Source organism: Hypomesus nipponensis, chromosome 19 (assembly GCF_054491055.1).
Source record: "Hypomesus nipponensis isolate SF chromosome 19, ASM5449105v1, whole genome shotgun sequence".
Lineage (NCBI taxonomy): Eukaryota > Metazoa > Chordata > Actinopteri > Osmeriformes > Osmeridae > Hypomesus > Hypomesus nipponensis.
Genome location: NC_140379.1, coordinates 2,814,440 through 2,826,559, shown reverse-complemented (window position 1 = coordinate 2,826,559; position 12,120 = coordinate 2,814,440). Strand labels below are relative to the sequence as shown.

The 12,120-nt window shown below is 45.3% G+C and overlaps 1 protein-coding gene across 5 annotated transcripts in view; it reads left to right on the top strand.

The window, feature by feature from the left end:
* The first annotated feature begins 1,498 nt into the window (after positions 1 to 1,498).
* cep89 (centrosomal protein 89) overlaps positions 1,499 to 12,120 on the top strand; it is an 81,361-nt gene continuing 70,739 nt past the window's right edge. For all 5 annotated transcript variants that reach the window (XR_014732273.1, XR_014732274.1, XM_084682483.1 and 2 more), the window contains exons 1-10: positions 1,499 to 1,765; positions 2,309 to 2,415; positions 2,774 to 2,935; positions 3,175 to 3,382; positions 5,131 to 5,197; positions 5,835 to 5,869; positions 7,740 to 7,794; positions 8,519 to 8,623; positions 10,110 to 10,325; positions 11,049 to 11,191. Coding sequence is in view for 3 of the 5 variants with exons in the window: in XM_084682483.1 (XP_084538609.1) it covers positions 1,724 to 1,765; positions 2,309 to 2,415; positions 2,774 to 2,935; positions 3,175 to 3,382; positions 5,131 to 5,197; positions 5,835 to 5,869; positions 7,740 to 7,794; positions 8,519 to 8,623; positions 10,110 to 10,325; positions 11,049 to 11,191 (1,140 nt within the window). In the remaining 2 variants the exon portion in view is untranslated. The remainder of the gene's footprint in view (positions 1,766 to 2,308; positions 2,416 to 2,773; positions 2,936 to 3,174; positions 3,383 to 5,130; positions 5,198 to 5,834; positions 5,870 to 7,739; positions 7,795 to 8,518; positions 8,624 to 10,109; positions 10,326 to 11,048; positions 11,192 to 12,120) is intronic.

Here is a 12,120-nt window from a genome sequence, read left to right as displayed (position 1 = left end):
CTTTCTTCCGAATAAGTCACCTCAATTAGGCTATCCAACGTTGTCACTTTATGAAGCGCATTGATCATTCATCTCGGCAACCTTATATCTTCTGGGTAGTCTACAACCAGTGTTTAGTTGGCTCCAACTGATCGTTTCGCCTCTTGCCGCCTTGGAAACTTTCTGTCGTTAGAAACGGGATGGATTATTTTGTTGGTGTGTCGGCCTACGAACGGCGTGTGAGGATGAGGACCGTTGTGAATACAGACCGGCTCTTACAGCGCCTCCCGCAACGAATCTATCAGATCTTCCTGCACCTATATTTAGTTAACAATAACAACATGGAGGATGTATGCCCCTCACATGGAAATCTTCTTACTTCAACACCTATAGGCAGAAATGTGAAGAAACAAAGTACAAATACTTTGTTACTGTTCTGTTCGGTTATCAGTGGTTTACTTCGCTCCTTTTTTCTAACAACTTACATTTTGTACCAAAATACCCTACGCCTACTTTCTCCTCACTTTTTCAAGCCAGACTCCTTACTTTAGTTTTAATCTGTAGGCTATTTGGTGACATGCTCTCTCTCCTGCCCTCTCCTTCCTCTGTGTATGAAATACAACGTTTTTAAATAAAGGTAGGCCAAGAGGGAGTTAGCGATGTCGGCATGACTGCGAATAGAGACATTCCTAAAACAGGTAGTAGTAATGGCTACTTTTTACTTAAGTAGGCTATATACATCAAAGCCCATACTACTGCTTTACTTAAGTAGACCTAAAAGTTGAAGTAGCCTACTGATTACACTTTTTCCCACTCATCAGTTCTTCAACTTTTAAGTCGTTTTAAACGTGAGTATCTGTACTTCTGCTTGAGTGAAGGATGTGTGTACTTTAGCCATCTCTGCCTAAAGAGATCTACAAACAGAGAGCTTAGTTTACTGTGGGCACTCAGCCGGAGTGACGGTGAAATCAATGATGAAATAATAATCATGTGAGGCAGTGTTTTTCATTTAATCGAGAGTAACATAAAACATTTCCATGTCTTCCTCTTCTCCTTCGGAGAACTCGTGCTGTTGTATAACATGAAGGAGAATGCAGGGCATCGCATAGCCTGTGGAGACTTAATGGATTTTAAATTGTTCACAGATTTCACTTTGTCATGTTGTGGGTTGGGTGGTTTGAATGGGTTATTAAAAAGACTGGTTTATCCGAGCCAGTAGTGATGTCAGAGTGGTTAGCGTGCGTGTGTGCGTGCGCGCGTGCTTTATTGATTGGCAAGCAATAAAGTGAATGGGTACTCAAAGTAATGGTCTGTGTTACAAAAGAAGGTTAAAATCTAGGCTACGTCATCAATTGAAAATCAAAGCCACGGTATTATAGGGCCACCTGCTGGATAAGTAATCCACGTGCGATGATGCGACTGAGTCAAAAAGATTTAAACCAATGGCGTTGCTAAGAGGATTGAAGCGAAGCAGTGAGTGGCTACTCCGTTTACTGTAAGCCAATCAAGCATTATGTTGTAGCTGAGTGATTTTAAAGCGCTAAGCGTCTAGATACAACAGGTAGCTAGCCAGCAGTACTGGTTTACTTGACGAATTGCAATGAGACATTAAAATATTGCCAAACAATTCCTTATGTCACTTGTCCTGGGGTTAGCTAACGTTAGCTACCTTGTTATCCAAAGTGCTTGAACGACGTTATTGAAGCAAAGCCAAAGCGAACAAAACTTCTCGATAAAACTCAGGATGTCAAAATTTAGTTTCAGGAGAGGCGAGAAGAACGAATTTGTAAGTCAAACTTTGTGGTCTGGAGTTTGTGATAATAACTAAGATACTGTGCTAGTTAGATCAGTAGTAAGTTAAACGAGAGTAATTAAATTGCATGGCTAGTTATTTCTGAATGTTAGCGCCTAGCTATATCTAACATTAGCTAACTGTAGAGCTAGCTTGCTACTGTGTAGGTTTTGAACGAAAGGTGAACAAAAACCATAACCTGCTCTGATAGCATGGTTAACGTTAGTTCCTTACAGCAATGATGGCTGTATATAGCTACATGATGAATGTAAGTCCAGTGATAAAGGGTGCTTGCATCTCCATTTCAATCATTACATGCTAAGAATTTTTTGCAACATTTAACCCAGCCTAGCTATCATGTCAACCAAAATGTAATATACTACAAAACAATGCATACGGTAAATGACTTCATTACCTAACTGTTTAACATCCATGCCACCAACACATTAACACCTTTCCTCTCAACAGCATGGCATCATCCGCGTGTCCGTCTCCGTGTTGTCGTTTCCCTAACCGCTTTTCCTATGGTCTATGTAGAAGCACATAGCTCATGGTTTGATCCCTGCAGCCACCATTGCCCCCAGACCTGCTGTTCCCCGTACCCCTCCCCCACGCAGTCCATGCCCCTCTCCAGACAGAGACAGGTACCTATGTGTGACACAACTGAGGACTTTCTTCTTCTTTTTGGTCTGTGTGTCATTATCATTCTTTCCCATCATCTCTCCATCCCAGACTACTTTCCAAACGCGTAAATTGTCAATTGCGTAAGTTGTCACTGAATTGACAACTTCCGACTTGATCTATAAAAAAACAAAAAAAGTGTCCTCATCGACTTTTCAGTTTAATTGCATGCAGATTCAACTCACCTATCTGCTCTGATTTGAGGACACTTGTATACCCTGAGCAGATGTGTAATGTAGGCTTATCTTCTGTCTGTCTGCTTGTCTATATTTAGCTTAATCCTGAATTGGTTCCCCTTGTCCCCTTTCATCATGCTAACAGATCAGCCTTGGCAGCAGCCATCTTGTCTTCCTCGCTGACCGGTCGGACGGTGGCCATCCCTCCCACACGATCCTTTTCTAGATCCCTCTCTGAGAGTGACTGTTCTCACTTGGAAAACAACAACATTTTCCAGCCTCCCGCCAGCACTGCTCTCTACACCGAGTAAGTTGTCAGCACAGTCGTTCTGATGTGTTCAAAAGAACCGTTAATCAGCACCTCTTCCCATCCTAAGCTACGGCATTACTAATGCCAAAGATAGTTAGTTATCGGAAATCTCTGGCTACACTGCCGAAGTGTTCAGCAGAGTGTCGCACCTAATGGCCAGTGCTTACGTGATATGAGTGATGTCTTCCCTCAAGGCGTTTGATCTGTGATCTGTTGCTAATGCCTTTCCATTTCAGAGACAGATGGAGAGAGTCTTTGGCTGACAGGCCTCGTTTGCCCTCTCCTGGATGCTCTGATGAAGACTATGATGAAGATGAGGAGGAAGAACAGGTCCTAGGGAGAGAGGGGCTGTCAGATGACGAGCATGTCTACCAGTCTCTGGACAGGCAGGGGAGGAGTCGAAGCAGAACCACGGATGATGTTTACGCCAAGCCTTTGAAACAGGTGAGAAATATCAGAGAATTTTTTGATCAAGGTAAAAAAAAAAAAAAATACTAAAAAAAGATTCAAGTGGTAGCATAAGTCTTTCTGTGTTATGTATTTCAATATTATTTCAGTATTTATTTTTGCAATTTTTTCATGTGTTTTATACTTGCCGTAATAGACTAACATAATAGAATGTTAATGCACGTCCTTCTGAATTTCCGTCACAACCATATGGATCCTTAAGGTGGAGCTGTTCAGTTACATTTGCTCTTCTGATTTTGGGTTGATTACAGCAGTGCCTGTTGAACCAAGGAAGCTTGCGTATTTGAACTGAGGTGATCACTATGGAAACACCACGTTTGCCACAAAATGTATCGCACAGAAATGTTGATATAGACAACATTATCATACTCAAGGGAAATATAAATCGGTGTTGTCTTTCTTTATTCTACTTGACTGAATGAAGATGGAACGGGTTAAGCCCTATAGATCTTCAGCTCCCACAACACACACCACAGTAACAGCTGTCTCTATTAAGTGATGAGGACCGCTTTGGTACATCAGAATGGATGCCCCCCTTCAGGATATGACACTAAAATGAGTTAGAACTGATGAGATGAACCCCCACCCCTCCCCACTCGACAACAATTAGCCTGGCTCGTCTGTGGACCATACGCCAAACACCATCTGCTGTTTGTTTCCTTTGTCTAACCGCTAGATAGATATGTGAAGCTAGTCTTCGCACATATTCCACTCTTTTTGTTACAGCCTCGTTTTGTGAGACAGGTGTAGCTTTATCATCGCCACCCACGTTCGTTCGGTTTAAGTACCCTCGTAGACCTTTGCCATTTTAACGGTTGTTTTATGATGTATGGAGCTCTCTTAGATGGATGTGATTGCTTGGAATTCGTCTATCTGCAGACTTTGCACGTTCTCTTTACTGTGTGGCCCATGTAAGATGCAGGAGGGATGCCTGCTCTGTGGGATGCAACATGGTGGATTACTTTGAACTGTAATGCAATGAAATATGCATTGTTATGGAGCCACTTCATTAGGCTTGTGGTTGGGTTCCTTACCCACAAACGTTTGATTGCATGGTAGCTGAATTCAGCGGTGCTCACAATTCTTTAGTGCTTTTTTATTTATAGGCCTGTAATTGAGTATGGATTACAAACGAGGATCTGGGTGCAATTAACTCTGGAGGACTATGACTTTATCAACCATTAGAGGGAGTTTCTTCAGCTTGAGGATCAAGCACTTGTCGTTAGCATGACATATAGCAGTAGATCACCTGAATCTTCTAGATCTTTGTGTCATAATGCTTCAGGCTTTAGCACTGAGATGCTTCTAGATCTAAGTGTGTCATAATGCTTCAGGCTTTAGCACTGAGATGCTTCTAGATCTGGGTGTCATAATGCTTCAGGATTTAGCACTGAGATGCTTCTAGATCTAGGTGTGTCATAATGCTTCAGGCTCTAGCACTGGGATGCTTCATGTTGGCCCGTCTGAAGGTAGTTTGCAAGATGGAGTTTTGGAAGATGGTGTCTTAAGTGTGATGTTTCTCATGATTAAACCAGGACACACCGACATGCCTCCCCAAGAGACACCCCTAGGAAAGTCCTGAATTAAAGATCTTCTTTAAAAAGGCATGAACCTGGCAAAGAGAAGCATGCAAGAGGTCATGTCAGACTTTCACACAAGGAGAAGTGTGTGTGCCTGGGTGACTGTGTATGCGCACCAAGACCATCTTTCTCCTGGTTCCTCAGGGTTTCCAGTCGGAGGGAGCTGAGGAGACGGATGACTCCCTGGGCATAGTGTCCCCTCTACCCCGAGGTGAGTCCCTCCAGTCCAGCACACACCCTCCCTGACGTCCTGTCCCACTAAACACACCGTGTTCCACAGTCCTGCAACGTTACCTCTCACATTAGATCACACCGGTAGCTATGAGCGATTCTATTAGGCTATAGTGACTGATCCGTATGCATTGTACATCAAGGATTAGTTGAATGAATGCTTTTTCCACAAAAAAAATGATTTGTGTCCCACAAAGCAGTCCTGCAATGTTAAATCTCAGATTAGATCGCACTGGCAGCTGTGAGTGTTCTATTAGGTTGTAATGACTGATCAATATGCATAGTACTGTAAGGATTAGTTGAATGACGTGTCTATATGGAGTAATGGAGAATGTCGAGCGTGATGCATGAGCGTGTGGTGAGATGTTTGAGCTGTTACCTTTACTGCTTAGCTGTCACGTGTCAAAGGATAATAAAAACTATCCTTAATGCGTGTCACACTTTGCTATGATGTTGGAATCTAAATAAATAAATGAGTTTTTCTTCTGTTGTATCATCAAAGTTGTAGGACTCTTTAAGTTCACTTTGAAGAGGGCAGCTGTCAAATAAACCTGCACTGCATAGCGTAAAATTGACTCGCTTAATGACCGCAATTAATATCAAACACTTTATTCCAGAGGAAATTGAGGTCCAAAAGGGGGCATTCAGAACGGTAAGACACCTTTTTTTTTCTCCCCCTCTTTTTCCTCCTGCTTGTAATTTCCCCCTCAGATATGCCATTCTTTTGATTAATTGGGTTAATTTTGATCCCACAGCTAAATGGTAGGTTGTTGCTTCCTTGTTCTTGAGTAGATTTCCTGGTCAGTCTGTTTGCCTCTGGGTGGACTGACCTTGATTTTGGGAGCCAAAACCCCCCAACCATAATGTGTTCCCCCATGAGACATTGAAGGACAACAGTTCAAAAGAGATTGAGAAGGGGGGGAGGGTGCTTTGTCACCTGCACTTGTGCATTACCCTTCGGTTTCTCACACACACACACACACACACACACACACACACACACACACACACACACACTGCTGTGGTGGAGGAGGGGTCAGGAGGTTTTATAATAGGCCTGTCATGTTTGCTCCTAGTCTGATAATTGAGGCTGAAATGAATGTGTGTGACTACACTGCCTCTGCTGGGCCTTCCAATCACACCTCTCCATGGCTCCTCCATGCCCACGGGCACCAGACGACCAGCAGGGAGACTGGGAGAGCTCTGCTCCCATCAGACTGCTGCCTGAGCCATGAGCCCAGTCTCTCTCTCCCTCCCTTAACCCTCACTACTCCCTGCTCTCTCTCTCTCTCTCTCTCTCTCTCTCTCTCTCTGTCTCTGTCTCTCTCTCTGTCTCTCTGTCTCTCTCTCTCTCTCTATATATATATATATATATATATATCTCAATTATACCCTCCATTTTCTTTAACTCTCACCATTCCTTTCTCTCTTTGAAAATGTCACTATTTTTCTGTCTACCCCTCTAACTTTCTCCTCTCTCAATAACTCACTATTCCTTTTTTAACTCTCACTATTTACATTCCCTTTCTCTCTGTCTCTTTACCCCCCCCACACCCCTTTCTCTCTCTCTCTCTCTCTCTCTCTCTCTCTCTCTGTCTCTCTCTCTCTGTCTCACTCACTCACACCAGCAGGAGGCCTCTCTCATCCAGAGAGGATCCCTCCATCCCTCTGTGGAGCAGTGTTGCCAGTGCAGCCAAGCCCCAGTAGACGTCCACCCCGTGGCTCCTGATTAGAGTGCCTTCCCCACCAGGATAAGCCTGGCTCACCTCCTGCCTGCAGTCACCCCTAACTGAAACTGAAAGCCTTTGTTGTCATTGTGTAGCTCTCAACGATGAAATTATGAGTGCTACTCCAGTTGCTGCATTATACAAAGCAGTTGATCTCTGGGGAGGGGGAATAGCTCTATGCTAGAGCATTTCACTACAGAATCTATAGTACAGACCGAGAAGTCACAGGTTCAACCCCCCCCCCCCCCCCCCCATGTTTTATATAACCATATATAGATGGCACAGCAATATAGTTACATTAGTTTAATTGTTATTTTGGTACGGTCAGCAAATCAATAGCATTCATTCACTTTCTATGTGCAACCTTGAATAAGAAAATCAATCCGTAACCGGCTGTGTACAGAATGGAATCATGTGTAAAAAAAATAATCGTAAGGGCAGCGTGGAGCTGACGACGACCGAGTCCAACGGTCGCTTTTCCGGGGATGTTTTTCCATTTTTGCCAAGTCATTACCGTTTGATGCTGATACCGGTGGACACCACTGGGCCAGGGCTCGGATTTACGATCCTCCCCATTGTGTCTCACGGTAGTTGATTATCTCACACCCACACGATGCTAAATGTCTTTGCCGCTATCAGCCTTCCCCCCTTTCCAAAGTGTGCATAACAGCTGAGAACTAGCAGAGAGGGGGCGCAGTTTTTAAAATGTTACTTGTTTGATAAAGTATTTTTAATGAATCATTCTTTTGTTTTAACATTCCCTCTTTCCTTCTCCCCTTTCTGCACCTCTTTAAGCCTTCGCCAAAACCGGAGCGGAGGTCTTCGTCTAACAGGGCCATGCCTTCCCCGGGTAAGAACTCCCAGTATACCGGTCAGGAAGATATCACGCCTCGTGGATGCTCCTTGTGGATTAACCAAATGTCAGATCTAAACGAGCATGTCTCCGTGCTCGCTAGCTACAACTACCACATTCCATTTCAAGGATTAATTGAATCTTTTTGGTACGTGTCGTAAACAGACTTTCCCGCCGTTTGCATGTGCCTCTGCTCTGTGGTACTAATTGACAGTGGCCTCTGTTGTTCAGAGGGGAAATGAGTGAGGCTAGCGATGAAAATAATTTTAATGAATATAACTGGAATGCGGGGAATTGCCAACCCTTCTCTTGAAAGGACCTTGTCCTTGCTTTTAGCTTGTTAACTCTGCTCTGGAATGTCCTTAGTGAGAATGACACTTTAAAGTTCTCTGAATCGTCTTACATAAAGCAATAGCCACTGTCAAATTTTGTTCGAGAGTGACACTGTTCCCAGTGACGTAACACAACGAAAGTTTACCAAAGAGACAAAGTGAAAAAGGCCATTGTTCTCTTGACAGTAAACCTTAGTAGACTGTAACAGTTAATGGCATTTCGTATAGCCTACTGTTTACCCCACAGGTTTGCCCATGACTGGAATTGACGTTATCAGTCCAGATGTCTCCACAGTCCCGCAAAGATAGAGATATTTCAATATCCACACAATAAAAAAATGCGATTTTATTTGAATTAGGCTATCTTGACTAGTATTCTTTTCTCCCAGATTTTACGGACGACACAAGTGCTCGGTCTCCCAAAGAGAACCAGGGTTCATCGACAAAGAAGTCTCAGAAGAAGAGCACAGATAGCAGGAGAGGTGAAAGCACAGGTTCGTAGATCAGAGCTGCATGCATCATGCTGTGTGCAGTGTTGGGTTTTGTTGTGCTGTTGCTATGCTCTGCTCAGTTAGTGTGCTGTTCTACTGCCAATGATTCTTCCTCGCGGCATCCTAACCACAGCTTACATCCGATTGCAACCTCTCCATTGGATGTAGGAGGCAATAAAATGAAGGAGAAGAGTAAAAAAAAAAATGGATGGAGCCCCTTTCTTCATCCTCATTCATGCTAGAGAGAGTTTGCTTTTGGTTAACTTGGGGATTGGTCATTGCTAGTCTGAGGATATGTGCTATAAATGCAAATTGTATGAGATCGTTGACATTTCACGTAGGATTTGGCCACCATGCATACTAATTGAATTCATGCAGAGGACTATCATCATGTTAAACCAGTCCTAGTCACTGGGATAGTGCAAGGAAGGCTAATTGCAATTTTGTGGCTTAAACACTGCTCAAGGGTCAATACTACCAGCCTGGGCAACACTAACATGCAGCTATGCTATTATGCAAACATAACCAGGCTCTGCTTGGAAAAATCTGTATGCAGCTACAGAAATCCATCCAGTGAGTAATCCTTATTCTTGCGATGCTGCTTATTATGGATTTTGTGTCATTTCCCCCCTCCTCAGTATGTGAAAATGAAAGTTATTTTCATAAGCTTGTTATTTTGTTTTGTCAACACTTGCCTTTTTTGTCCTTATTTTTCAGTGTTTTTTTTTTTTTTTTTTCATACAAACAGTCAAACCAAAAATGCATCAAAGCCTATGAATTCCAATGTAGCTGTGCTGTGGACTAGGCATACTGATCAGAACCACTTTGGGTGTCTAACATAAACTCTCAAACTGCACAGCCAGCAGTGGAGCGTTCAACACCGCCCACAGTCTTTAGAAGTGATGATGCTTGTTTTTTGGGGGCTAAGTAATAAAGTAATGAATAGAAAATAAAACTTCTCCTAGACTTGGCGTTTTGAGGGCTCTGATTTTTAAGATATTCCCTATTTTTTGGGGGAGGGGGGTTGACGTAGTGATGTTGCGGTAAATGTCATACACATCCTTTTATGGATTTTATGTTGACGTTTTCCCCTTTTTCTTTCCCTTGTTTGTGTTTTCATCCTTGCTTGCTCTGTCTCGTTGTGTGTTGTGTGCTCCTGCCCTGTTTCCTGGTGTGTTGTCGTCCTTACCGTCCTCTCTGCCACTTTCTATACATCTGACCACCTCCACAACCCCCCTCCTCTTTACCCTCCACTCCACCCACCTCCACAACCCCCCTCCTCTTTATCCTCCACCCACCTCCACATCCCCCCTCCTCTTTACCCTCCACCCACCTCCACATACAACTCCGCTTTACAACCCACCTCTCCCACCCCTCCCCTCCACCACCCTTCCTCCCCTCCACCCTATTCCCCTCCACCACCCTTCCTCCCCTCCACCCTATTCCCCTCCACCACCCTTCCTCCCTCCACCACTCCACCACCCCCAAGGGCCCCGAGAGGCCTACAGGGAGGTGCTGGACGTGCAGAGGGAGATGACGCGGGCCCTGACTGAGCAGAACCAGGGCCTGGCAGCAGAGCGCAGGGCCCTGGAGCAGCGCTGCACGGAGCAGAGCCTCCAGCTGCAGAGGAGCCATGAGCGGCTGGAGCAGCTGGAGCGCCAGCTGGAGCTCAGCAGGGCCTCCGCTCAGACGGGCCCCACCACAGGTGTGGTGGGCTGGGGGATCCAGGGGGAAGGAGGCTGGGGTGGGCTGGGGGATCCAGGGGGAAGGAGGCTGGGGTGGGCTGGGGGATCCAGGGGGAAGGAGGCTGAGGTGGGCTGGGGGATCCAGGGGGAAGGAGGCTGGGGTGGGCTGGGGGATCCAGGGGGAAGGAGGCTGGGGTGGGCTGGGGGATCCATGGGTAAGGAGGCTGGGGTGGGCTGGGGGATCCAGGGGGAAGGAGGCTGGGGTGGGCTGGGGGATCCAGGGGGAAGGAGGCTGGGGTGGGCTGGGGGATCCAGGGGGAAGGAGGCTGGGGTGGGCTGGGGGATCCATGGGTAAGGAGGCTGGGGTGGGCTGGGGGATCCATGGGTAAGGAGGCTGGGGTGGGCTCGGGGATCCAGGGGGAAGGAGGGTGGGGTGGGCTCGGGGATCCAGGGGGAAGGAGGGGAATCGAGGGAGTAGAAGGGGGGGGGGGGGATAGAGTGGGAAGGAGGAGGACCCTGCAAGAAGAATAAGGAAGCTGTGGTGGGGTTGCAGAGCCCCAAGGGAGAAGGAGGTGAGGGGTGGTGTAGGGTGGAGGGTTTCATTGAAATCCTGGACGTTGGATCAACTTACCATCCCCCTTAGTAGTGACAAGCTCAAACTTGCTAATTCTGTGAATAGAAGTCTTCTGCAGTCTCTGTAGGGAGCTGATGAGCGTGTGTGTTGCCTGCGCTGCCCCCTGCAGGTGAGCAAGCAGAACTTCTGAGTCTGAGGCAGCAGGCCCAGGAGCTGGTGGATGAGAACGACAGCTTGAAGATGACTGTCCACCGGCTGAACGTTGAGCTCAGCAGATACCAAGCCCGCTTCAGACCCCTGGGCAAGGAAGAGGTAAACCACACCGGCCGTCTGGCACTAATTGAGTCATTGTCGAGGAAAAAAAATCTATATATCCGTGATTTGTAATTTTGATGTTACGTCTCAAATTTTTTTTTGTATTGGATGTCCCTCCGAGAGTTTGCCATGGACTGGTAGTATCTAACCTTACTTGACATTTTCATGCTCAAAATATTTTTCAACAACGGCAACATCTAGCTTCTCAAACTGTGACAAATTACTATGTCAGGGTCTCAAGGATAAGACAATGGAATCATCCATCAAATGCTATACGTGTCTTCCTATCGTACAGTTGCGACACACTTATTGTTTACCCCTTAAGGTACCGCTGCACCCATGGGAACTAACAGCATTCTGAGTGAATCCATCGCTGAAGGCTCAGCTATATTATCTCTAGTGATTACTATTCCCATTAAATCCCCCCTGATCGTTTCAGGGACTATATCTCCTTAGGATAAGAATTTAAGAAATTGTATTTTTAGGATTGGAACACACGGCTGGTTGTTGGTGGCAGTGAAGAGAAAGACTTGACTTTGGCTCCTTTTTCTGCTTCAAAGAACTATGTGTCCTAATGACTTGAAGATTTTGGCGGGGAGATAGTGAAACGCAATTACCGTCTCTGACTAAAGTGAATGATTCGGCCGAGATGGGAGAATTTGAAGTTAATTTGAAGTCTGTGATGGGCTATTTCGATTTCTTTTTTTTTTGGTTAATGCAATATGGAGGCTGGGAAAAGTCATTGCCTCAGCTCCTTAAATAGATTACACTGTAGTTGACAAAAAAAGGTTATAGGCTAAGTAGCCTACCTAATTTTCTTGTTCGTAGTTAACTCAGAAGCATCTGCTTTCATCCACAGTCGCAGTGAGAAAGTATGATGTGCTGATGTACTCATTCCGTCGAATTTCTATTACCTAAGCAAAGCA